The sequence below is a fragment of the Marmota monax genome, unplaced genomic scaffold (assembly GCF_021218885.2).
Source record: "Marmota monax isolate L192 unplaced genomic scaffold, Marmota_monax_Labrador192_F-V1.1 WCK01_AAM20220418_F8-fsc00069, whole genome shotgun sequence".
Lineage (NCBI taxonomy): Eukaryota > Metazoa > Chordata > Mammalia > Rodentia > Sciuridae > Marmota > Marmota monax.
In genome coordinates, this window is record NW_026695243.1 from 2,056,354 (window position 1) to 2,084,101 (window position 27,748).

The 27,748-nt window shown below is 37.2% G+C and overlaps 1 protein-coding gene across 1 annotated transcript in view; it reads left to right on the forward strand.

The window, feature by feature from the left end:
- Positions 1–8,035: 8,035 nt before the first annotated feature.
- Positions 8,036–27,748, forward strand: part of Tex10 (testis expressed 10) — a 46,088-nt gene continuing 26,375 nt past the window's right edge. The window contains exons 1-7 of the mRNA XM_046457233.2: positions 8,036–8,209; positions 11,513–11,701; positions 13,540–14,252; positions 14,641–14,884; positions 20,186–20,298; positions 25,467–25,705; positions 26,372–26,507. Of these exons, the coding sequence (XP_046313189.1) occupies positions 11,522–11,701; positions 13,540–14,252; positions 14,641–14,884; positions 20,186–20,298; positions 25,467–25,705; positions 26,372–26,507 (1,625 nt within the window). The 5' untranslated portion in view covers positions 8,036–8,209; positions 11,513–11,521. The remainder of the gene's footprint in view (positions 8,210–11,512; positions 11,702–13,539; positions 14,253–14,640; positions 14,885–20,185; positions 20,299–25,466; positions 25,706–26,371; positions 26,508–27,748) is intronic.

A 27,748-nucleotide genomic window follows, 5' to 3' on the forward strand; every position in this document is an offset into this window, starting at 1 on the left:
ATTTACCAGTAAAAAGAACACCCACTTTCCTTTTTTTTTTCTTAGATGAAGTCTCCCTGTATTGCCTAGTCTGGTCTTGAATTCCTGGGCTCCAGCAATCTTCCAAGTAGCTGGACTACAGGCATGTGCTCCATGTCCAGTTAACAATTACATTAACAGTTACATTAAATCCTCTCTTTTAAGATAACTGGTGCTACTCCTACATTGCTGGTAGGACTGCAAATTGGTGCAGCCAATCTGGAAAGCAGTATGGAGATTCCTTGGAAAACTTGGAATGGAACCACCATTTTACCCAGCTATTCCACTCCTTGGTTTGTACCAAAGGACTCAAAAACAGAATACCACAGGGACACAGCCATATCAATGTTTATAGCAGCACAATTCACAGTAGCTAAATGGTGGAAGCAACCCAGCCAGATGCCCTTTAGTAAATGAATGGGTAGGGAAACTTTGGTATATATACACAATGGAACATTACTCAGCATTAAAAGAGAATAAAATCATGGCATTTGCAGGTAAATGAATAGAGTTGGAGAATATAATTCTAAGTGAAGTAAGCCAATCCCAAAAAACCAACGGCCAAATATTTTCTTTGATATGAGGATGCTGACTCATAATGGCGATGGATGGGGAGAGAGCATGGAAGGAATGGAGGAACTTTAGATAGGGCAAAGGAGGCATGGGGGTGGGAAAGACAGTGGAATGAGATGGACATCATTACCCTATGTATGAAGATATGAATGGTATGAGAAGACTTTGTGAACAATCAGTGACTTGAAAAATTGTGGTCTATATGTGTAACATGAAATGAATTGCATTCTGCCATCATGTATAACAAATTAGAATAAATAAATAATTTAATAATAATATTAAAAAAGATAACTGGTGCTGTTTCTGTTTCCTGCCTGCCCTTAAATGTCACTGTCGAATTTGTCAATCTTTTCCTTTAGTGTTTTTCATGTTGTGACATGCTTTTGATGTTAGGAATTTTAAAGAGACCAGTTTTCCTCTCTTTAAATGGCCAATTAGTTGTCCTTTTAGTTTCTATTACCTCCTCTTTTTCCTATAGATTTTGTTTGAAATAGTTTTCTATTTATAAAACTTTAAAGTGTTTGTATAGTTAAACTTATGAATTCATCCCCCATATTTTTTTCCTTTTATCTTATGCTTTGAAAATTCCTTTTTACCTGGAGGTCAAACAAATAGTCCTGTCTGTTCTTTTTGTGCTTTTGTGCTGATTTAGGTCAGTGGTTTTCAAATTTTTTAAAATTGGAACCCACTATAATATGTTTTTCTTTGTCAATGTATGTGCTCATATATGTTCATATAAAATTGAAACAAAAATTTCCCAAAACAATATTCATGGCACATATTTTTATCATTTATAGAAGATTCCTTGAATTTCAGCTCCTTGACAGGTACCATCTGAGTTCCAGCTGCTGGGATTTGGATGCAACTTCCAAGAAGTCTCTGCAGATGGAGGAGCCATTCCCTTCTCCTTTCCTTCCTTTTGTTGTTGATTGAAATGTGGGCACTGTGTCTGGAGCTAGAACAGCCATCTTGAAGCCTGAGGTGACATTGGGACTAGGACAAAAAGAAGAAGTAGCCTGAGTATTTGAGAACTTCTTGGGGAAGAGTTAAGTGATGCCTGTCAGGACTGCCTACATCTCAACTTTTATTTGAGAAATCAAATCGTTATTTTGTGTTTTGTTGCTACTCCCAGCCAAACTGAGTTCTCACACAGTTATCTTCTTGGGAGTTTACACCATTTCATAATTGTACTAACAATATGTTAAAGGCTATTGCTTCATAGCCTTACCAACCAGTATGTTGTCAAACTTTGAGATTTTAATCATGTTAAAAGTAAGAAAAAATATCTAACTTTTAATCTGCATTTCTCTTTTTAGGAGTCAGATTGAACATCTTTTTAGTATGTGGAAGGGTTGTTTATATTTATTTTTCTATAAACTATGTGGAAATAAATATTTTTCGTTGATTTGTTTCTAGGAGTTCTTTGGATCTTAGGAAAATCAATATTTTTACCTGTGATGTGAGGTGCAAACATTTATTCCAAGTGTATCATTTGTTTTTTGACTTTGGTTTTGTTAGTAATGCAGAATATTTTTTGAAATTTTAGAAAAAGATTTTAATCAAATTTAAAAAATTTTGTTTCCCCAGCATTTAGAGTTAAGTCATTGCAGAAGTCCAAACTCTTAGGATAAATTATTTATCTTATTTTCTGGGAATTTTATAAATTTGCTTTTGAAATATATATCTTTGAATATAATATGTGAAGTATGGACCCAACCTTATCTTTTCTTTAAATGGCTTTCTGTGTAAACTATCTTTGTACTATTGATATGAGATTTTGCCTTTATAATTTACTGAATTTGACATTTATTAAGATCTGTTTCTAAAGTTTGTTTTTGTTCCATTGATGTGTCTATCCATATGCAAAAACCACATTTAATAATTTAATTGAGGTGTAATAATATGTTTCCACAACTAAGAGTGCTAGTAGTCTTCCATCATTGCTTTCTCATTTCAAGGGTTCTTGCCTATTCTTGCTTGTTTAATTTTTTATAAATAATTTTGACCTTGTGTAGGTCTAGAGAAAAATCCTGTTGATATATTTATTGTGATCTTACTCAATGTAACAATCAATTTAGGGAGAATTGACATCTTTAGGATGTTGAATATTTTATTCCAGCCCAAGAAATCTTAGCAGTTTTGATTGCTATTGCAAATTGGACCTCCTTTTTCATCCTATCATCTAACTGGTTATTGTTCATATATATGAAGACTATTGATTTCTGAACATTAAATTTATACCATTGTACCCTTTCTGAATTTGGTAATTGGTTATAGTACCTTTTCAGTTGATATTGTTTTCCAGTTTACAATCATATCTGCAAATGGAGATAATTTCACTTCCTCTTTTCCAATTATTATGTCCTAGGCTGATTTTGTTGTGTAATGGTGATTGTACTTTTTGGTCTGGCTGGTCTCCCTCCTACCTGTCTTTTTTCCCCAGGACTGGATTGGCAGGTTTCTGGTCATTTTGTGTGTTGCCCAATTCCTTCTTAATAGATTTCTTTTCACTTAAAGTCAGAACTGGTTTCCTGTTACTTTAAGAAACTGAATAAGCTGGGTGCAGTGGTGCAGTGGTGTGTGTGTTCCTCTAATCCCAGCAACTTGGGAGGCTGAGGCAGTAGGATCCTGAGTCCAAAGCTAGCCTCAACAATTTAGTGAGACCCTGAGCACTTTAATGAGACCTTATCTCAAAATAAAAAAACATTAAAAAGTGGGGGGGCTGGGGATGTGGCTCATTAGTTTAGTGCCCCTGGGTTCAATCCCTTGTACCAAAACAAACAAACAAACAAAAGAAACCAGAATAAAAGCTCATTTTTCACAAATATGGTCCAATAATACATCACCAACTTGTCATTTATTGAGGGCCTACTCTGTGCCAGGCAGTATGCTAGTAATTTGCATACTGTGTGTATCAGATCAATCGTGTGCTTTGAATTTTTGTCACTGGTTATAGCATTAAATTTGAACCAGTCCTTTTCAGCTTTCTCCCAGGAGACTCTTTTTGTGTTAGCAGGTGCTCTAAAATATGAGTCAGTTTAATATATTTATGCTTTTATTGTTCACTTTGACATTATAAAATAAATTTTATTAGGTTAGTAGCATTTCAATTTTTTTTAAGCAGTGATATTTTATTCCCAAAGCAAATGTTAACTTGGAGCCTAGCACAGAAAACATTCTTAAAGAGAAGCTGTAAAGGTTAGGTAGATTGTGTGGGAGTGACCTAATTTAGAATTTTCTGAAGCTTCTAAGCATAGACAAAAAGAAAAAAAGGTGTTCAGATAATGAGTCATAGAGATGAATAGACACAGATCTTGATGACTGTTATGGGTTGAATTGTGTCCAAATGAGATATGTTGAAGGTCTTCCCAGTACCTCAGAACATAACCTTATTTGAAAATAAGATTTTGACAGAGGTGATTTAAAATGAGATATTTTTAAAAGTTAAAATGAGATTATTAGGGTATAATTAATCCAATATGAATGGTGTCTTATAAAAAGGGGAAACATAGACACAGAAAGAATATGATGTGAAGACACAGAACAGTATCTGTGAGGAACATATAAGGCTGCCAGAAGCAAGGGAAGAGGCAAGGGACAGATCTGCCCTCCAAAGAACCGACCCTGTTCATGCCTTTGAAACCAGAGTTATGAGACAAAACTGGATTCTCTGCTTCTGCTTCAGATGGGGTCTGTGTAAGGCTGCAGGCCTCTGCAGATGAGAAGTGTTGCAACTCTTAATGGTGGGCCCTGTCCTCCAGTGTTGAAGCAGACCCCAGCAGCTCACCATCAATCCTTTTTTTAGGGTTCAGGATCTTGTGAATTTTAAGAATAAACTCCACAGACCAGGATGAGTGTGTAACAATAGGATTTATTGAAGAACAGAAACAGAAATAGAACTCTTGCAGTGCAAGAGTGAACACAACAGGGCATTTCCTCTATCCCAGCGAGCTACTCTAGGGGTATATATAGCACATGGTTCACTGCTATTGGTCCAAATTTATGCTAATTAGGGGTTGGAAATGACTAATGATATTGGTCAGTTCTTGAATCCCAACTTCTATGTAGATCTGGTCCCGATTCCATTTCGTCATGACAGATCTGGAAGCAGTGGGTATTCCCACTGTGTGCAGACCAGGCTGCTTCGGGGTATTGGATCTGCTTGCCTCAACTCACCCCAATGCTAGCTTGTTGTGCTTCAGGACCACCATGCACTTGTGGCGGGCTCCACCTGGCCATAGGCTGCACTCTAACCCACCCGGGCTGCCCTTGGCCCCTCCACCCCTCCTCTGCAGCTTCTGGGCAGGGACCAGTAGGCCAACTGCACACCTTGGCACTCAGACAGCCATGTCACCTTGATTTCAGACTCCTAAGGTGTCCAGAGCTCAGCCAATAAATTTCTATTTAAACCACAGTTTTGGGTGGGGTGTGTGGGTATGTGTGGGTGTGTTTAATATTAGTCTCAGGAAGCTAATACAGTAGCTTATGTGGCCAACTGGACAGAGTTTTGGGAGTAGAATGTCCTATACATTCCAAAATGTATGTTCATTGTAATTAATATTTTTTTGACATGGGTCGAGAAAGTTGATTAGTAATATTCTTATTGGTTATTGAAGGTTTCTAAGCAGACAATCCTTCTAATTGTTGAGTTCATCACTTACAGTTAGGAAAACCCTGTCTTTATGTACATATTTTTCATATATTAAATTAGAGATAGTAAACTGGAAACCTGTTCTTAAGTATTTTGTTTCACACACAATTTTAAAAATCAGGGTAAAAATGTACTTGCTCACCAATATTTAAATATAAGATTTGTTATAAACACTTGTGGATTTCTAATTTTGCTAGAAAATGAAAAGATTTGCTTTCCTTCTTGGTGGAGTTAGCTGTTGCTGAAAACTGGCTGCTTTCTTTAACCACACTATGAGAACCTCCATTAGCTCCACAACCACTAGACCCACTTTCTGTCTTTAACTTCTGTCCTGCAGCAAAGTAGGACAAGGATAAGAGCTACTGTTGCTAAGTGCCATTATGTGTCAAGTGCTCTCTAGACATTTATTCAACAAATATTTATTGAGGGCCTACTATAGCCAAGCTCTGCTCTAGATATTTGGAATATAACCAGGTAAAGATCCCAATGGAGGGCTGGGGTTGTGGCTCAGTGGTAGAGCGCTTTCCTATCAGTTTGAGGCCCTGGGTTTGATCCTCAGCACCAAATAAAAATAAATAAAATAAAGGTATTGTGTCCAACTACAACTAAAAAATAAATATTAAAAAAAAACTCAATGGAGTTACATTCTTCTTCTTTTCTTTTTTTTTTTGGCACTAGGAATTGAATCCTGGGGCACTTAATCACTGAACCACATCCCCAGTTCTTTTTGCATTTAATTTAGAGACAGAGTCTCACCGAGTTGCTTAGGGTCTCATTAAGTTGATGAGGCTGGCTTTGAACTCATGATCCTCCTGCCTCAGCCTCCCAAGCTGCTGGGATTACAGTCATGCACCATTGCACCCCGCAGAGTTTACATTCTAGTGCTGGATGGAGAAACAAATTAACTAATAAATGCAAATCACATAGTATGTTAGAACGTCATAAGTTCTAACAAAAAATTTTAAAAAGTAGAGCAAGGAAGGAGAGTTGCAAGTTCTAGGACAAGGTAGGCTGTGATTCTAAATGGGGTGATTAAGATAGGCCTGTCTGAGGAGCTACTTGAGCAGGCAAAAGAAGGGAGTAAGCCATGTGGATTTATTAAAGAATATTTCAGGCAGAGGTAAATGCTTAAGAAAAGGTCTAACAGCTGGGTTGGGGATTTAGCTCGTAGAACACTTGCCTAGCATGCATTTTGCTCTGGGTTTCATCCCCAGCATGGCAAAAAAAAAAAAAAAAAAGAAGTCTATAGGCAGGTAGATGCATATCTCATTTCTTTGAGCAAGGCAAACAAATGTAGCTGGAGCACAAAGAAAAAGAGGAGTGAGAGGAAGATTACCAAGAGGTTAAGGGCCTGTGTTAGAATGTGACAGACCTTGAGGCCATCATGACTCTGGCTTTTATATCTAATGAAATGGAGCCCCACTGAAAGGTTTTAAGCAAAAGAGTGATCTGATCTCATTTAGACTTTAAATAATCAATCATATAGCTGCTGTGATAATACTAGACCTTAGTCAGGAAAGGGGCAATGGTGGCAGTAGAGAAACTTTTTCTCAGGCTTTTTGTGCTGGTCAGGAGATCATGGGGATCATGAAAGCAACATTAGAGCAGGTAAATTGGGGAAGATGTATTTGAAGATAGTCAATAGAATCTCCTGATGGATTAGATGACAGATTCGAAAGAATAAGTCAGGCCCAAACCCCAAAGGTTTTAGCATGAGTAACTGGCAGGATGGAGTTGCTATCTGACAAGAAGAAGCCGTGGGAGGAGCAGATTTCAGGGGGGACATCAGCAGTTCGGTTTTGGACATTGGATATCTGAAAGAAATATTGAATAGGTTGTTACAATTCTGGAGTTCAGGGGACGTGTCTGGCTTGCAATACACCTTTCCTCTTCTGTTCCAGTCTCATAGTTATTAGAAGTAACACATAATGCTGATGACTCCCAAATATATATGTTTAAGATGATTCAAGGCAGGCTGTGGTGGTGTGGCTGTGTTGTCAGCAAAAGGTGGGTTGGACCCCTGGGACTGCCTCTTTACCTGTCATGCTTGGTTGTAGGCCTCCCAGGTTCAGATGTCATTGCTTTATCCCTACTCAGTGTGTGGAGGCTCACTATGAGAGCAAGACTTTATTAATTCATATCTGGTAAGCTGTAGAGACAAATTTAAATCAGGGTCTACACTCCCTATCTGGAGCTCTTTCTTCCATGCCACCATACGAGGCTTTCGCAAGTCTGCCTTTCAAAGGTTCTTTCCTCTTCCCTTCTCATCTCCTTTAACTTTTCTGGGCCCACTTAATTTGAGTAGTAAGAATTATGTGCTGAGAAATACTTAACTAGGGAAAATACCAAGTCTTCCAGGCTCTATTTGCTAGATGTATTCTGCTTTCCTTTAATTAATTCTTCTGTGTTCTACCTCAACCTAGGTTAGTGTCCCCAGATGTTCTATCCTTGCTGTCCCAAAGTTTAGCTTCCTCAGTTCAGTCCAACTTATACTCTCTGAAGGCAGTTCCAGGTCTGAAGAGCCGTGGTCTAGAGCAGGAGAACAAGCATGCTACCAACCAGCTGCAACCTGGGCGGCAACCTGGGAGACGCAGGATCGGGAAGTTCCGGGCTGGACTCATAGGCCTGCTTTGGCCCCAGGTCCCAGACTCCACGCGTTCCCATCCTGGGCGAACTAGGGGCTTCCGGCGTGGCCCCCTCCCCCGGGGGCGTGGTCTGCTGCTCCGGCCCCCGCCTCCTGGGCTGCGCGCGGCTGCGGGCCGGGGTCACGTGAGCGCGGCGGGGCGGGGGAGGGGCCCTGATTTCCGGGCGGCGGAAGGAGACGCGGCCGCGTGAGGACGAGGCGATTTGAAAACACGCTCCGGGAGTGAGAGGCTGAGGCCGGCGGCGCACGCTGTCGCCCCGTGGGCTAGTGCTTGAACGTTCTCTCCCTCGGCCTCTGCGCGCCGGTCTCGGCCGCACCCTCAGGTGAGCGGCCGCCGCCCGTCGGGTTGGGCCCTCCCGGGGCGCGGGACGTCGCGTGGGACCGTCGCCCCCGGTCGGCGCGCGGCCCAGGCGGCAGGGCGGGCGGTGGCGGCGTGCGCCCCTTCTGGGTCTTCGGGGTTCGGATCAGACTGTGCGGGGGCGGGGCTCCCACCGTGTCGGAGGCGCCTCTACTGACTGGGCGGGTTCGCGTGGTTTCGGGGCTGGGAGAGTTTTAGGCCAGTGTGTGGGGCTCGGAGTACCCCTTTCCCGGCCGTGGCTCCGACCGGAGTCCTCGGGAGCAGAAGTAGTTCCCTAAGACTCTTGGGGGTCTTCACTCCTTGGACGCAAGACCGAAAAGGGGTGGGGTGTCCAGTCCCCTAATTGACCCTCTGGTCTTTGGGCGAGGGGATTTAAGCAAGCGGTCGGTTCCGAGCTGAACCAGACCAGCAGTGCTTTGGAATCGCCCCTGCCTGGGGCGCTTGCTTTCTGGGAAAGCTGGTGTCTTTGGCCCCTCAGTGCGATTTGGAGAGGAATTTATCAAAGGCCGGGTACCCTCTGCTTGCTCTCCTTAATTTGGGAGTGGGGGCAGGGAAGCAGTTGAAAATGAGGAAGGGTAATGAGGTTGATGACAGACTAACAGGTTGAAATTCCGTTAAGTTGAAATCCTGATACGCCAGGGTTACTAAAGCCCTGCAGTAGGAATATGTGAAATTCACTTTTAAAACCGATTGGGGCTCACATACAGAGGAGGACCAGCGATATGATATAGGAGGTCTGTCCCTGAAGCTAGAGTTGCTGCCCTCTACTCAAAATCAACTACTGTAAAAGTGACTTTGAACGTTTTGATTTGCAGGCTGCGAGAATCTTTTAAATGAAAATAATAACATTTGCCACTAGAAGTTTTAAAGTTCCTGGTAAACTTTCCTAGATCAAAAAGTCAATGTGGCAGTTAGCCCTCATAATCTTCCTGATGGAGGGAAAACCGTGAATTAATAGGAAATGATGGATAATATGGCATAAACTTTACAAATGATTGCATGTTGGAGACCCAGGTACTTAAATGATTAAAGCGAGCTCAGAAAACTTGGGGGACGGAGAGCAGGCACAGGTTAATTTGTCTCATTGTACTGTACCATTTACTTTGATCTCTAGTTCCAGTTTATGGTCAATTGTAGGAAAAACTCACAAAGTATACTTGCTTAATTAATAAAAGCTGTTTTTTTTTAATATTAAAATAGGCCACATGAGTATCAGGGCTTTCTTTTTAGATCCATAATTTCTTAATCCCTCTCCCCCCCAACTGGGATAACTAGAGTGGTGGGTGGAATGAAAACTTTCATTTGGGGTAAATGAACTAAGGCAAGCCATTTTTCCACACAGACTTCAATCCTTATTTTAATTCCAGTATGTATAACCTCAAACTGATTTTCAGTGCTCAGTCCTAATGAATCCCTCTCCAGGACTGACTTGCTCATCTTTCTGAAACACATGGTTAAATGGGTTTGGTACTACCTTCTTTGCATGGTTTTGAACTGATAGAATGATAGTATACATAGTGTATGTGATACTGTGCTTGGCATGTACTTACTGGCCCTAAGACTTCAAAAACACATGTATGTGTTAGCGTCTGTATTTAGTGATGTGCAAGGCATAGTTCTGAATGTTTTACAAGCATGAACTCATTATTTACTCCATCTCATAACAACCATATGAAATAGGTATTATTATTATCATCTTGTAGGTTAAACTGAGCCACGGTGTATAAGAACAGCTAAAAAAAGTGGCAGAATTTGGATAAGCATCAGTCTAATTTTAGAATTAGCTTTATTTATTTATTTTGAGATGGGATTTTGCTATACTTGTCCAGGCTATACTTTAACTTCTAGGCTTAAGCAATCCTCCTGCCTCGTCCTCCTGAGCATCTGGGACTACATAGTTGGCTTTAAAATAAAATTAACTTTTTAATGTATTGTCATATCCTAGCTAATGAGGATATATGGTAGTAAAATGCTGCAGTCAAGTGGATTTAGATATGTAATAGCTGATTGACTTCTGAACTTCTTGAATTGAGGCTGGAACTTCAGCTGCTTAGTCTTGGCCCAGCCAGTTTATTAATTAAAAAAAAAATTTTTTTTTAGTTGCAGGTGAACCCAATACCTTTGTATTATTTATTTTTTGTGTGGTACTGAGGATTGAACCCAGTGCCTCACATGTGCTAGGCAAGCACTTTACCACTGAACTACAATCCCAGTCCCATTTTATTAATCTTGAAATACTGCAGACTTTATTTTTTTTTTTTCTCTAATGCTGTGACTTCATAGATAGGCATAGGATAATTATGGAGACTGGAGAAGTTTTATTCCAGAAATATTTATCTACTCAATTGGATGTACAGTGGAAGGCAGAATTCATTATTTTTGAGGCATGTGGAAAATGTATCAAAAAGAGTTGAGCTGATTCCAGAAGGAGTGGGCTGTTTTTTAGAAGTTAGCTTGTGGGAAGATAAAGCTGGAGAGAGTGGTTAGGGCTCCATTAGGAGGGTCATAATATGTCATGGTAAGGAAGTTTTACTCTCTGTGAGTATAAAGAACTGAAGTATCCTGAGTCTTGGTCAGATCTATCTAGAAAGATTTGTCTGGTGACTGTGGCCAGAGGACTAAATAGTAGACATTAGAGACAAAGCAAGAATACCACTGAGGAAGCTGTTGAATAATAGTCAAGGGTAAAAAATATAGGACTTCTTTAAAGTAGTGGCCTGGGAATGGGTAGGAGGCACAGATCAATGATTTTGTAAGTAGAAAGATTTGAACATATGTTCAAACAATGTAATGGTGGATGAGGAGGAGGTGGTACAAGGTGTCATGGTTATGCTTGAGTTATTTATTATGATAGTGGTCTAGCTAGTCTTTGTTCCTTATCCCTCTGTAACATTGTATTTCCATTTATGTTGCTTTTTATCTTTTTGGGGGGGAGATACAGGGTTTCTGTTTATCTAGTCTGAACTTGTCTGATATTTAAGATGCTAGTTTCTTCACCTAGCCTATACCAGGTTTATCCCCTACTCTTGGTCTTTACCTCCCACCCAAACAAAAAATTTGCAAACCTAGTGACAAAGTTGTTGCCTTATCATTAATGGCTCTGATAGCATTTCTTGACTAAACTGATTTTTTTTTTTTTTTGCACTTCTTGAAAATATTTCCCATTTAATATTTTGATCCTATGGCATAATCACTGTTGGCCTTAATTCTTTTTATGTTTGAAATGTTAGAGTAATGTAAATGTTGGGTTTAATTGTTTTTGATATAGTACTCAAGAATGACCAGAAAAAGGAAACGCCAAGATGATTTCCAAAAAGTAAAACTGAAAGTTGGTAAAAAGAAGCCCAAGTTAGAAAATGCTACTGCTACAAACTTCAAAACAAAGACTATACATCTTCCCGAGCAACTTAAAGAGGATGGAACACTTCCAACAAACAATAGAAAATTAAACATAAAGGTAAGTCATAAATCTCATTTTGATAAAATAAGATTTTCTTTGAAATCATGTAGAATGTTTTTGTAAAAAGTTGCTTAAACTCTTAGAGGAAATGATTTGCCTAGGGTCAGAGTTTATTGATAGATGATATTTAGGGTTCATCTGTTATCCATATCTGATCTTGGAACTGCATCTTTTTTACCTCTTCCATAAAAGTTTGCTGAACTAAATGATAGTGGTTTTCCTCTAGTATACTTATTTGATAATATATTTCATCTGAAGGTAATTCTTAAGTTTAACTTTTTGTTTGATGTATCATGTTTGTGATGAAAAGTTTTCTATCTGTTTTTATAGCTACTTAAGACTCTGTTGCATTCATATTTTTTAAAAAATAGTTTTTTAGTTGTTGAGAGACCTTTATTTATATGCGGTGCTGAGAATCAAACCCAGTACCTCACACATGCCAGGCAAGTACACTACCACACTTTTGTTCAGCTACGAGCTGAACAAATTTCTCAATTTTTCCCTTTAAGTGCCCCAGCCCCAGCCCCCTGTCACATTTATTTTTGAACCTATGTAGCCCATAGTTTGTTATAGGTTCATAGTACAGATTGAATATTCCTTATCAAATTCTTGGAACCAAAAGTATTTTGTATTTCACATTGTTTTCGTATTTTGTATATTTGCATATGCATTGTGAGATACCTTAGGGATGGAACTCAAGTCTACATTTTATTTTATACACATAGTCTGAAAGTAATTTTATACAATAATTTTAGTATGCACATGTTTTGACTGACAAATCACTGGAGGTCAGGTAAAGAATTTGCCACTTGTGTTGTGGCACTCAAAAGTTTTGGATATTGGAACATAATGGGTTTTAGATTTTTAGATTAGGGAACTCTAGTTTATAAATGCTTAAAGTCAAAGTTTGAGCAGAAGTTTTGTTTAAAAATTTGAATAGCTTTATTGAGATATAGTTCATACATAATGAAAGTCACCCATTTAAAGTAAGCAATTCAGTGATTTTTAATATATTTTACCAAGTTATCCATTGGAGTCACTCCCCATTCCTTTTTCCTGGCCCTAGGCAATCACTAATCTTCTGAAGATTTTTCTTTTTGTTATTAGTCTTTCACTTAGCTTATTTTTGAGGTTCATCCATGTTATAGCTTGGATCAGAAAAGTACTTTATATCCTTGAATAGTGTTCCTTTGTATGATTGTCTCATTTTGCTAATCACTTATGGACATTTGATTTATTTTCACTTTTTGGCTCTTAAGAGTAATGCTGTTATGAATATTTGTGTACAGGTCTTTGTGAGGACATGTTTTCTAATTTTGCTTTTGAAGCTCTGGATGTTAAATAATAATGTATTTGAAGTTATTTTTTCAATTGTTAAATGAAACATTCTGTGAATAAAATTCTCAAGTAGTATCCTGAATAAAATACATACACACTTGTAAAAGACCTCGCACTTGTAAAAGAACATTTAAAATAGGCAGGAAAAGGCCTGTTAAATTAGAAGTACATAAATGCACTCACCATAATGTTTGGTACGTAATAGGTTTATAATAAATGATGGTGTTGATTGCTATCACTTTAAATTATAGTGTCTGAGCCTGTATGTAGTTTAATGTAAAAAAAAAATTCTAACTGAAAATTATGTAACTTTTTTAAGCTAAAAATATTTTGAAGGCAAAACTTATGATTTTAATCAAAGTTTAATAGCATTTAAAATACTTATTGTTGCAGTTTGTATAAGGAGTATCAGTTAATTAGCATAGTTTGCATGTTTAGTTGAAAATGATATAATGTATAGATGTATATACACCTAAAAACTTTATTTTTGTTTGTAGGATTTGCTGTCACAGATGCATCACTACAATGCTGGGGTTAAACAAAGTGCTCTTCTTGGACTTAAAGACCTTTTGTCTCAATACCCATTTATAATTGATGCACACCTTTCAAACATATTAAGTGAAGTGACTGCTGTGTTTACAGATAAAGATGCTAATGTACGATTAGCAGCAGTTCAACTTCTTCAATTCCTGGCCCCCAAAATACGAGCTGAACAAATTTCTCCATTTTTTCCTTTGGTAAGTGCCCATCTCTCTAGTGCCATGACTCACATTACTGAAGGAATTCAGGAGGACTCTCTGAAAGTTTTGGACATTCTGCTGGAACAGTACCCAGCTCTAATTACTGGCCGTAGCAGTATATTGCTTAAGAATTTTGTAGAACTTATTTCTCATCAGCAGCTGTCCAAAGGACTGGTAAATAGAGACAGATCCCAGTCTTGGATACTTTCTGTAAATCCTAATCGGAGACTCACTTCTCAGCAGTGGAGGCTGAAAGTCTTAGTGAGACTCAGTAAATTCCTTCAGGCCTTGGCAGATGGATCCAGTAGGTTGAGAGAAAGTGAAGGACTTCAGGAACAAAAAGAAAATCCCCATGCCACTAGCAACTCCATTTTTATCAACTGGAAGGAACATGCCAACGACCAGCAACACATCCAGGTTTATGAAAATGGGGGTTCACAGCCAAATGTCAGTTCACAGTTCAGGCTACGGTAAGAAGGATTTCAGTTATGTCCACGCTCAGTTTTCCTATATTGAATTCTAACTGCTGACCATTGATGGCTAATGGTGGAAGACATGCAGTTGTCTTTCATAGTTTTCATGTAGTTACTCATGATTTGATTTGATGACTCCTGATGGGAGGATTTATTTGAAAGTATGTTTGTTTATTCATTTCTAGAAAAGCCTAACGAGAAGTAAAACTTGATGATCTCTGTTGGCTTTGTCATCTTAGAATTTCATTTTTCTTACTAGTCTTAATGTAATTATCAGTTCATGGTGCTTCATTTTACTGGTAGTTTATATTTAAGATTTAAATTGAGTAAGGGATAATGCATCTTTTTTAAACAATTTTTTTAAATTTTATTCTTTCCTTACAAGGTTTTTTGTTGGAGGACTAGGAGCTGTGGATGAAGGACTATCATCTACTGAAAACCTGAAAGGATTTATAGAGATAATAATTCCATTGTTAATTGAATGCTGGGTTGAAGCTGTGCCTCCACAACTAGCTGCTTCTGTTGGAAGTGGTTTCGAGCGAGAACCGCTACAGGTTATGCAGCAAGTCCTTAATATTATTTCTCTTCTGTGGAAACTCTCTAAACAACATGATGAAACCCATAAATTGGTGAGAACTAATGGGTTTTTTACTTTATTAGTAAAGCCGTTTATCGTAAATAGGAAGCTTAGAAATCAATTTATTATATGAATCGATTGTGCATTTTCCCAAAAAATACTCAAGAGTTTTAAGTGTGAACTTCAAAAAAAATGTGAATAGTTTTATGAGGTTATTATCTATGAATATATGTAGTTTTTTAGTGATATGTATAAAAATTTGCTGGATTCCATTTGATTTTATTAGATATAATTCATAGTAGTGTAAAATGTTTAAGGTGGATTATTATTTTTATTTTTTAGTTGTAGATGGACACAATATCTTTAGTTTATTTATTTATTCTTATGTGGTGCTGAGGATCAAACCCAGGGTCTCGCACATGCGAAGTGAGTGCTCTACTGCTGAGCCATAACCCCACCCTCTAAGATGGATTGATTATTTAGGGACATTTTAGTCTCTGACGGTCTTTGTAGGATTAAAAAAGTGCAAGTAAAATTATTAAGTAATGGCTTCTAGTTGTGTCATGTTGCTTAAGTTAGCAGAAAAGACCAAACTGAGACCTTATTGTGAATGTAGTGTATGGTGTGTATGCTGATCCTTTGCTGTGCAAGAAAGGAAGAATAATCTATGAAATTAAGTTGGTGCTAAATTAGTATGCCAACACACTTAAAAGGGCAGCTATAAAAGAATTTCTGCAAGAACTTTTGACTAGACAGATGTAAATCCTTATAATTGTCTATGAACACATAAAACAGAGAAGGAGGTCTTCTTTGTTCTGATTTTTAAATTTCAACCTAAAGTAGTAGTATCAGGTAATTTTTGAAAAGCATTATGGTGTTCTAATTTTTAAATTTCAACCTGAAGTAGTAATATTTGATAAATTTGAAAAGCATTATGGAATTGTACTAAGGTAGGTTGAGCATGTTCTAGCACTGTTATCACCTATCTGTAGGGATGGTGTTTAAATTCCTTTTTCAAATAGGCATTTTATTGATGTAAATTTTGAGTCTTTTGTCTTTATTGACACATTGAAAAAAATCATGATTAGAGGTATAGTATATGATATTGAGAAAGCAAAACTTGCTTTCTATATGGCAGTTCATTTTTGATGTAGGCTCATGATATAATAATGTATACAGTTCTTTAGAAAAGTATGTATTATTTGTATTCTTGAATGGATCTACTGTCCCTGACTTAGGATGGTTCAGCTGAAAATTTTTCTACTTTAGAATGGTGCAAAAGAGCTTGCCTGTACAACTATTCTGTTTTTTTTTAATTCAGTTACAGGAGATATTCAACACTTTATTGTAAAATAGGCTTATGTTAGATAGTAATTGCCCTAACGTAGGCTAATGTAAGTAATTGTAACACTGATTAACTCATTAATGTTTTCGATTCTGCAGCTGTATCAACAAAATTGACATAGATGCATTAAAATACCTTGGAAATCATAACCTATAGCTTATATCCTTTATTGTGATTCAGACTGAAAATACAAATTGTCTTATAAGTTGGGCACTGGGACAATACTTTTGCATATATAAACCATTCTAAAAACAGGACATTGGGTAAATATTTAATCTGTGATGTTGGACACGATGAGTTAAGATAGTTTAGGCAAAGTTATGATATTTGGTAGGCTAGGTGTATTAAATGCATTTTTGGGGTGGGGGTTTACCAGGGATTGAATGCAGAGACACTCAACCACTGAGCCATACCTCTAGTCCTATTTTGTATTTTATTTAGAGATGGGGTCTCAGTGAGTTGCATAGCGCCTCATAATTGCTAAGGCTGGGTTTGAACACTGTATCCTCCTGTCTCAGCCTCCTGAGCTGCTGGGATTACAGACAGGTGTTTACAGGCATGAGCCATCATTCCCAGATTAAATGCATTTTTGACTTAGGGTATTTTCCACTAAAAATGGGCTTATTAGGACATAATCCTGTATGTCAGAAGCTGTATTTGCATTTGAAAGGCCAAGAAAAAATGAAAGTAATAATATTTTAACATGGATTTTGAATACTGGTCTTTCCTTCTATTTTAGAGAGCTGAGAAATAAAAATTCCAGAATTCCTTGGTATCTGGTTATATATGATGCACCAATAAACATTTGTTGTTGCTTTAGTAGTAGTGATTATATTTAGGTAAAATAGTAAGCCCAAAATGCAGAACATGCAAATTAATTAATTGGTGCTAGTTTTGGGTCATCTGCTACCAGTCAAATGACAAAGGTTCTAAATATTGCTTTAGTTTTATGGATATTTAAAATATTATACCGTAGAACTATTTTTTATTATAACATGGCTAGGTTTATTAGTGTTTTTTAAACATGGCATACTAAGCATAAAAGATTATGAACTTTTGAAGACCAGAATGCTGATTTGATTTATTTACATAGAATTGGGATGGAGGAGTAATTCAGATAGGATAGTATATATCTTTGCAGTATTAAGGATCAAACCTAGAGCCTCACACCATAGTAGGCAAAGCACTTTACCACTGAATTGCATTCCTAGCTCAGAACTAATATTTGAAAGCATCTATTTCTAATTTACTTTGGGAGATTTACTGTGCCAAATTCTAATAACTTGATAAGAACTATTATCTTAGAAAGTATAAAAGTGTATGTTAGCTGTGCCGAGTGACATTGAATGGCTTTTTTTTTTTTTTTTTTTTTTTTGGCATTCCTACTCTTAACTCCCATCTCTCATTCACCTTTATTTGTAGGCTTAGTTAAGACATTGAATAACCTTTCTAACAGCTTCACTTTTAGGAGGAATCAAATGGCATTCCTTAGCCTTTTAATGCAAGTCACAGATGGCAGACTGAATGGTAATTTTTTTTCTCTCAGAAAGTCTATAGGTTTTTCTGTTGACAAATTGGCATCTGGGTTAGGGTACCGTCTTAGGTGCTGTTTAATGCATTTGATTTTGATAGTATCTGCATCACAGTTGAGATTTAATTTGTATTCAAGTAGTTTTTTTTTTTTTAAATCTTTTTTAGCAATTTGAAACTGATTCTTGTTTTGAAAAGAAATCTTACGGTACGTTCAAGTTACAAGCAGTGTTGGGATACTCTGATCCTTACTGAGATAGCTTATTTCTGATAATACTCTTAATATGTAGCTGGTTTTAAAAATGAAAATATAATTTAACTTTTTAATGTACTTTGATTTTTAGGATCCTATATTAACATTGTTGGTTTCAGGATTATAATTACTCATAAAAATTTGTATCTTGTATTTTAATGTTGGCTTACTTGCTACTTTTTATTTATGTGATCCATTGTTGTACCCTTTTCTTGTGAGAATTAGAATATGTAAACAGATGTAGTCATGCTTTTTGAGTCATTTTACTCAAAGGTTTATTTGACATCTATAAGTGGGGCAACTTAAGTTTGTTAAAATTCAGTTCTTCAATTTTACCAACCCACAATTTAAGTGCTCTATAGTTGCATATGGGTAGTGACTGCTGTATTGGATGGCACAGATATAGAACAGTTTCATCACTGAAGAAATTTGGGCTTTTTGAGTTCTGTGGTGCTGTTCTAGGCAGTGGACATAAAAAGGTAAACCTTACTGGTAATGAGCTTAGAGTGATTATCTTATAGTTGATAAAAGGTGAACAAGTATATAATATTAATGCTGGAAATAAAATTTAAAATGAAGTCAGGTATAAAGAAGGCATGTGCTGGACATAGGAGTGGGAACTAGAACAGAATGATAAGTTGTCAGGAAATGCTCTCTGAGGTTAAGACATTAAAAAGTAACTGAATGAAGCAAAGGAGCAAGACTTATAAATAAATATGCAGGAAAAAGAACATTCTTGGTATAGGGAAGTGTTCCTAGGTGTACTAGTTCCTAGGTGTAAACAAGTTTGGCATATTTGAAGAATGACTAGAAGGCCAAGTGCAAGTGAGGTACTGGTAGAAGTGGAAGATGAGGGAGAAGAAGAGTGACAGTGGCCAGATCATGTGGGACTCTGGTTCCTGTTAAGGAGTTTGGATTTTTAAATAACTTTTATTTATTTATTTTTATATGTGGTGCTGAGGATCGAATCCATTGCCTCACACGTGCTAGGCAAGTGCTCTGCTACAGAACCACAACCCCAGCCCTGTTCGTTTAATTTTAAGTGTTTAATTTTAAGTGTCAAATTGTTGAGAGCCATAGCGGCCCCAGCAACTTCTAGCTGATTGGCTCCTCTGCGGTGATGCTCATTGGGCTGTTTCCCCGCCCTTTCAGACTATGGATCTGCTCATTGGGGGACTTTTTTTGGCTGCGCCCACGCGACCCAGCCAATTGGCTTCAAGAGCAGGAGGAGTGGGGGAGGTTGAGAGGCTTGTGGGAAGCCGGTGGTGGCAGTTGGGCTCTGAAGGTTTTTCCTGAGGAGCAGTTTTGTTTGGCGTGTGTGGTTCTAAAAATAAAGTTCGTTTCTTTTGACAAGTGGCTCCTGAATTGTGCCCAGCCAGACTGCGGCATCAAATTTATAAAACTAGAACACTAATGAACTCCTTTATGGTCACCATCTCTTCTAGCAGCCATCATCTAATGATTAATAGTAAAAGTCCAAGAGATGTCAAGTGTACACCTGTAAATAGAATCTGGAGCTTGGGAAGAAACATCTAAGGACTGGTAACTGGGTACATCCAAACAATTAGAGGTCAGGAAGAAGAGAAGAACCCAGTATACTAAGCAGGAGCACCTGAGCTATAGCTAGCTGCATTAGTACCTGAAATCCTATATCCTAGGAAACTGCTAAGTGTCTGGCAAAATGGGATGATTGGTTACTCTGTATCAGAAGAAATAAGAATGTTCATCTGGAATTTTTAAGTGTTTTAAGTAGGAGGGAATGACAAATTCACCATTATTGCTAAAGCATTTTAGAGACATGCATTGCTTTAAGTTTTGGATACCTTTAATGAGAAACAGTGGAATCACCGTGGTTTGGAGTTATGGTATAGATAGAATGCTAAGTAGAAGAGTTTGTTTTGTGTATTTTATAAATATTCCATTAATGGTTCAAATTCATAATATTTTCCAATCTCATTTACTTTTCCTTTTTTTTTCTTAAGTAGCAGATAAATTCAAGGAAATAATTATCAGGTACCAAAAGGATCTGTGGATGAAAATTGGATACCTTAATAGTTCATTCTGATTTTAAAATTTTATTTGCATCTTATATCACTGGCAGAAGGTGTATCATAATGGACCATCTATAGCTGAATATTGACAAATTATCATTTTTTCTTAAAGTTTTATTGATTATTGTACATTTATTTCTCATAGATAGCTAATCTTAATCTTTATTTCAACAGGAGTTCTGGCTTCGAAAGAATTACCTTATTGACTTCAAACACCATTTTATGAGTCATTTTCCGTATGCCTTAAAAGAAATAACCAAGCACAGAAGGAAAGAGACAAATAAAAGGTATTGTGATTATTTTCCACTGTATAAATTTAAAAAGCTGTTAAACATGGAATTATTAAAATGTAATTAATCATAGTCTGGCAATTTCTACATCATGAGATATTTAGATTTTGTGAAAATAGAAGTAGCCATAGTATGGCTCTTTTGAACAAACCTTAGTAATTTTCTTTTTGAATTTTTAAAAGTCTGTACAGTTGTGCTATGTGAATGTATTAAAGTACATAAATGTGCATTAATTAAAAATTGCCAACATGGGTGGTTTATTTTGAGGGGCACCATGTAATTATTGATTCTCTGTCTAGAGAACTTTGGAAAGTCATCTTAGTATGCTCTCATTTTTACTTGAGGAAACTGGTAGTAAAAGTAGGATCAATGTCCTGAAGGAAGGAATTGGAAAAGAAAGGGGGAAAAGGGACAATAAATTAGAAGATGGAGTTTAAAAAGTCAGCTTGGAAAGCATTTAAAATGTGTACTGCAAGTGAGAGCAGATAAATGTGAGAACACGTTATATAATAAAACTTGACAAGCAGGTACAAGCGAAACACTAAAATTATAGTTGCTTCAAATGAGTGAACATTCAAAGGGGATCTTAAAAAGCCTGTCAAAACAGTCTTTAGGATCTTTAATATACAAAAGGGAAGAAACTAACTGGAGAAGCTTTGAGGCTGTGTGCTGTTTTCTTTCTTTCTTAGTCTCTCTTTTTTTTGGGGGGGGGTGGAGGATGGGTCAGTGGATTGAACACAGAGCTTTGTGTATGCTAGGCAAAGTACTCTTCCACTGAATTATATCCCCAGCCCCACAGAGATTTTCTGAGCAGGGTTCAGGGACTGTGCTGGAAGAAATAAGGCTGTTCTATAGATGAATGAGCTTTTCATTCATTCACTATTTATTTTGGTCACTTATTGTAAATAAAGTATTTTGATAATAAAATATTTTAAGTTGTATTCCTTTCTTTCCTAAGTGATTTGATTCTGAATTGTAAGCAAGTGTGTCTGGATCCATTCAGGAGATAAAAACCACACCAATGAGTTTTAACAGAATTTAATATAAAGAATTATTAATTACGGTTTAAAAAACTGAGAAGACAACAAGGGAATAGTAATATATTATGGAAATAGCAACTCATATCTCTAGAACTGAGAACAAAGAAAAGAAAGGAAAAAGCTTAGAGGAAGGGAGCCAGGACTGACCTCTGGAAGCGGTTGCTGCTCAGCTGGTGTTCATGTCTTGGCCTCAGAGAAGACTGTATAGAGCAGGAACCCACAACTCTGCAAAGGGGGTTCTAGCTTGGTTCTGTTGGTATTTTCCTACAGGCATGGTGATACTAGTTGTGTAGAGTTAGGATCAAAGAGACCCTTTATTGAACAAGCTGGAATCACTGTGGCTTCTAGAATGAATTGTGAACATTCCTGTAGAAGAGGTGCTAGTTGATGCAGACAGCAATAGGAAGCAAAAACAGGGATAGGAAAGAAAAATACCCTGTCTTCATCCTACAGCTTTCAAGTCTCTTTCTACCATCTCTTTATTGTTAGAAGAAGCCACATAAAGGAAAACTGTGGCTCACATAGTCCCAGCCCCAGGATCACAAAGTGGAGTTTGGAGGGTGAGTTGGAAGCTGAGAAGTAGTAGCTCCATAATTGGTAGAAGTGAATTAATATGGGGCTGAGGTTGTGGCTCAGCGGTAGAGCACTCATCTTGCATGTGCAAGACCCTAGGTTTGATCCTCAGCACCACATAAAAATAAATAAATAAAATAAAGGTATTTTGTCCAAATACTTTTTTAAAATGAATTAATATAGATAACATAAGGCTTTATATAAGTATACTTATAACTGTACCATTAATTAACTGTGAATTTGTTGGGAGACAGATGATAAGTTTTTGTCAGGATAAATAGACAAAAGCTATATGGAGGGTAGTGTTTGAAGTGGATCTGAATATGGATATGATTTCATCTAGTAGACTGTGTAAGGGACTAGAGACAATGTAAGGAGACCATATTAAAAAAACAAAACAAAAAAAAACTGGAGAATATGGACCTGGCTGGGTCAGATCTGGTTTCTATTCTTCACTGACCTTGATACTGGAAATAACTTCTTTTTCCTGGAGTTCATCTTACTTTTAGCCTTGATTCTTTTGTCATTGAGGACTTTTGGTTGGTCAAAACTGTTTTAGGAAGACTAATTTATGGAGTTGCTCGAATCAGAGAGACCTTTTTTTGAGGAAGATGTTAGGTTTTTCCCTCCACACACAATTTTCTTATTAGAACAGAACTTTAATTCACAGTCTATCCAAGGTTTAGAAAGTCTTTGAACTCCTGATATCATGATGTAAAATTTTATGTGTGTTTGTTTTTTTCTGGTAAGGGGTTTCAAAAAAATGAGTTTAAATAATGCTTAGGATGTTTAGAATTAAGTAGACTCTCAAGTGTAAGTAAATGATTTAATAGTGTAGGGTATACTGTTAGCATTCAATAAATTTGTTGGACATTTAATATGTGTAAGCCACCTCCTGTAGTAGGTGCTGAACATTTAGTGATAAAGATAAATAGTGCCAGTTCTCAGTGGAATTCAATCTAATGAGGGAGAATTTTTTTCTCTGATTATTGAATCAGTGACCCATTGTGATCAAATGAAAGAAGAGTTAGGGCAATATAAGAGTATATAATAAAGGGGTCAGACATGGTGGCACATGCCTGTAATCCCAGTGATCCAGGAAGCTGAGGTCGGAGGATCGCAAATTATAAGGCCAGCCTGGGCAATTTAGCCAGACCCTGTCTTAGAATTTTAAAATAAAAATAAAAGGACTGGTGGTATGGCTTAGTGGTGAAGTGCCCCTGGATTCAATTCCCAGTACTTAACAAAAGGTATAGAACAAAGAGCTGGTCCTTGTTTTTTAGGGGGCTGGAGGCTTCTAGGAAAGGCAACTCTGATGAAGTGACATTTGTGCCAAGATACATATTTATGTACTCCCAGTTTCTTTAGCTTGCTGTCTTCATTTTCCCCTCATGTTGAAATGTAGTTACAAAGCTTGTAATTATTTTTATGGTAGAAAGTGTACATAACATAGCATTTAACCATTGTAACTACAAGTGTACTGTTGAGTGTCATTAAGTACTTTCACATTATTGTGCAACCACCTTCTGAACTCATCCTGAACTGAAGCTCTGTTTTCGCTAAACAGTAACTGCCCATACTCCTCCTGATAAGTACGGTTCAACTTACTTTCTCTGTATGTTTGCTTATTCTAGTACATCATGAATATAATCTACAGTATTTGTTCTTTTGTGTTTGATGTTTTCAGGGTTCATGTTATAGCATGCATCAGAATTTCTTTCCTTTTTTAAAAAATATTTAATTCTTTTAGAGCAGTTTTAGGTGCAGAGTTCCTGTATATTTCCTGTCCTCACACATGCACAGCCTCTCCAACTATCAGTGCAGTTAGTGAACTGAACATTGATACATCATTTTCATTCAAAGTGACAATTTATATTCTTTTTCTAGAAGTGTAAAGTGGGTTGGTATATGTAGTCTTTAAACTTTTCGTATAAATTATTGGAGAAGCAGAATGAACTCTCTGAAATTTGCAGTTGCCCATTGAGTTCTCCCAGATTTAGTAATAGATTGTGCTGCATGAGATAAATCTAGGAGAGTGTTATCTTATAAAGCTCTACCTGGGGGGAGGAAATGTTGCAAATTTATCCAGGTTGCATTCTCTTTTAATGATAAAATTCCCGGTTTTTAGCTGGACATATAGCTACATAAAATAAAAACTAGCCATCCTAGTTTCCTTTGCAGCTAGCTGGGAGTGGTTGTGTGGATAATTTCTATAAAATTTTGCTCAGACTTCTCTTTCCAGTGTCAAGTGTCAGACTTCCATATTGAGTTGTTTGTCAGCCATGCTGCCTGGATTTATGACAGTTTAGGTTCAGTATATACAAGGTAGAATTTATTTCTGGATTTCTGCTCTTTTTTCTCCATCATCTCTTATCAACTTAGTCACCAGTGCTAGAATCTTTGATGCTGCCCTTCTCTACCCTCCCCATCTCACATATGTATATACATTTGAGCAAGTCTCATATCCAGACAATTTTTATTCTAATGTTTCCCTTCTCCTAGTCCATACCAGTATTGACCCTAGTTCTTGCCCTTGCCTACTGTTGCCTGGATTGCTCCAATAGCCACACAGCTGCTTCTTTGTTTATAGTCTATAACTCTTGTTTTTCCTTTTGTATTTGCAAAATCATCCATCTGAAAGAAGTTAGCCATGGTACTCCCTTGTCTGCAAAATTAATTTTGATGTTCTTTGTAAACTGGTTCCCTTTTTCCTTTCTAGGCTCATTTGTGGTTTCTAGCCTTGCTTGATGCTCAGCCACACCAAATTTATTTCCCTTTTCATGTATGTGTGGTTCTTCACAATTGTCCTTGCTGAAATCTAATCCAGAGTTACTGTTTTCCTTTAAAATTGATTACTTTGAGATATTTATAATTTTAGTCAACTCCACATTTTTCTAAACATGAAAAAAATGGACTGTACTGTAATAATCTGAAATGAGTATGTTTTGAATTTCAGATTTTGTTCAATAAATATTGTATTCAGGTATTTAAAAATTTCTTTCAAGTTTTGAAAGAAACATTTTTGTTTGGCTAAGATAAGTAAACTGATTTTAGTATGTGAATTATAAAGTTAATTCATTTCAAATCAGTGCTTACGTGAATCAGTCTTCATATTTCATACAGGAGGAAATTATTATCAGGAGAAACTAGTGTTTCTTAGGTAAGGTGATTAGTTAGAAGTAAAGCCAAGATCTGCTGTGATGTCCATCCAAATAAATGTTTTCTTAAAAAATCTTCAGGTCTTCTTATCTTTCAAGTTTTTTAGGATTCCCATGCAGTATTGTGAAACAGTTTGCCTTCTATATAAACAGCAGCATTAGTAATGAACTGAGCCATAAGCAGGGTAATTCAGACTTTCTGAACAACCCCGATTCTGTAGTAAATAGTTTATTTACAGAACTATGACCTGAACCTTGCCTATACACTGTGTCATCTTGACATTTTATTAATTCTAGAAGGAATTTTTTTGTTTCAAGTACGCTAAGTGAAGCAGGCATGGTAGACATAACACTTTATAGATATATGTGTGTGTGTGTCTTTGTTTGTTTTTAGCATCAAGCATTGCACGATTCTCTCCAATAACGTAGATCATCTCTTACTGAATTTAACACTGTCTGATATCATGGTCTCCCTGGCAAATGCCTCAACTTTGCAGAAAGATTCCAGTTGGATAGAAATGATAAGGAAATTTGTGACAAAGACCCTTGAAGATGGCTCTAGGCTAAACAGTAAGCAGCTGAACAGATTGCTTGGAGTATCGTGGAGGTTAATGCAGATACAACCAAATAGAGGTACGTGATGCTGTTTTGCCTTGATCTGAGAGGAGCTCTTATGGTATTTAGTGACTAGCCATGAAATGGTGACTTCCAAACTTTTCCATGTAGTTAATTATATTCAGACCGTATAAGGTAGCTAGCCTAAGAATTTATAAAGCACTATCTGCTTGAACTCTGAAATCATTTAGCCCTTAGAAGATAGGCCCATATTTAATTTGCTTCACAATGGGCCTATCTTCTAAGGGCTCTAGTCTGACTGAAAATTAAAAGTTTTTCCCTTTGATCAATGTAGAATGAACATTCTATATTTCCTCATCTACCTTTCTTCAGTGTAGGAGTTAAGTTACAATGTCCATTTTTTGGACTGATTTACAACAACTTTTTTCATTCAGAATTGAATCAAGGCTTTTCTGTTTGGTTCCAATCTAATTCACCTTTCACTTTTTTTTTGGCATCCCAAGGTTTATTGTACCTTAAGAAAATTTATATTGTAACTTTTGGTTGGTTTGACTTTGGTTTTAGTTACGCTGTTATTACAGTAGGACTTTGATAGTTATCAATAGTTTGTAGCTAAGACCTGCTTTTGCCGTATGGGCAGAGTAAAAGTGAATTTAGAGGAATTTCGGAGGTTATTAAAGAAATATTTTTGATTGATATCAGTTATTTTCTTTCTGTTTTTAGAGGCTACAGAGACTCTCATTAAGGCAGTTTATACATTATATCAACAAAGGGGCCTTCTTCTTCCAGTTCGGACTTTGTTACTAAAATTTTTCAGTAAAATCTATCAGAAGGAAGAATTGAGATCTTACAGGCTCAGGTAAAGTTTTATTTTATTATATGCCAGGTGTAGTGGCACATACCTGTAATCCCAGTGCCTCAGGAGGCTTAGGCAGGAGGATCGCCAGTTTGTAGCCAGCCTCAGCAAAAGTGAGGCGCTAAGCAACTCAGTAGACCCTGTCTCTAAATAAAATACAAAGTAGGGCTGGGGATGTGGCTCAGTGATTGAGCACCCCTGAGTTCAGTCCCTGGTACTCAAAACAAAACAAAATTTCTCTTTTCTCTTGCTGAGTTATTTGTAGTCTGTTTAAATATTTTAAGTAAGCTGATAGAGTGATGAAATCTTTGGAGAAAGTGTCTCTTTTTTTTTTAAAAATCCTATGTAGTGCATTTATGAAATGATGGAAAGTTTTATAAAAAAGCATGCTTAATAGTTCTCGTGAACTTTATACCCATGTCTGAACAGTAAAAGCCTCTTTAGCATGTATTTCTACTTGTAGCTAGTGAACAGATGCAACAACCTATAGCAGCCTGCTTTAATTAGCCTTTCATTGCTGTGGCCAAAATACCTGACAAAAATAACTTAGAGGTTTTGGAGGTTTATTCCATGATTGGCTAAGTTCATTGCTCTGGGCCCAAGGTGTCTAGTGGAGGAAAGTGGCTCACCTCATCATGGCCAGGAAACCGGGTGGGGGCACAGGGAAGCTAACCCTTCCAGGGCATGCCCCATTGACCCACCCTCTCCACCCACATCCTACCTGCCTGTAATTATCCGGCAGTTTATTCAAAGTAGATTATAGCACTCTGTCTAGTCATTTCACCTTCAAACAAACTTTGGGGGACACTTCATATTCAAGCCACAACACGGCCATAATCTTTTTCTTCCCATAGAAAATATGGAGGTTAGGGCTGGGGATGTGGCTCAAGCGATAGTGCGCTCGCCTGGCATGCGTGCGGCCTGGGTCTGATCCTCAGCACCACATACAAATAAAGATGTTGTGTCCGCCAAAAACTAAAAAAATAAATTAAAAAAAAAAAAGAAAGAAAATATGGAGGTTGAATCATTAGCCCTTAGTGACATATTGGGACATGTGGGATAAACTGGAGGACAATAGAAGATGACCAAGTTTCTGGCTTAGTTTAATACTATCAGGTGAGATAGACAACAAAGAATGGAACTAAGGAATCAACTTTTTTTTTTGGACACCCAGTATTTGCATTCATCCCAGGGGTGCTCTGCCACTGAGCTGCCACCCTTAGCCCTTCTTATTTTTCAGTTTG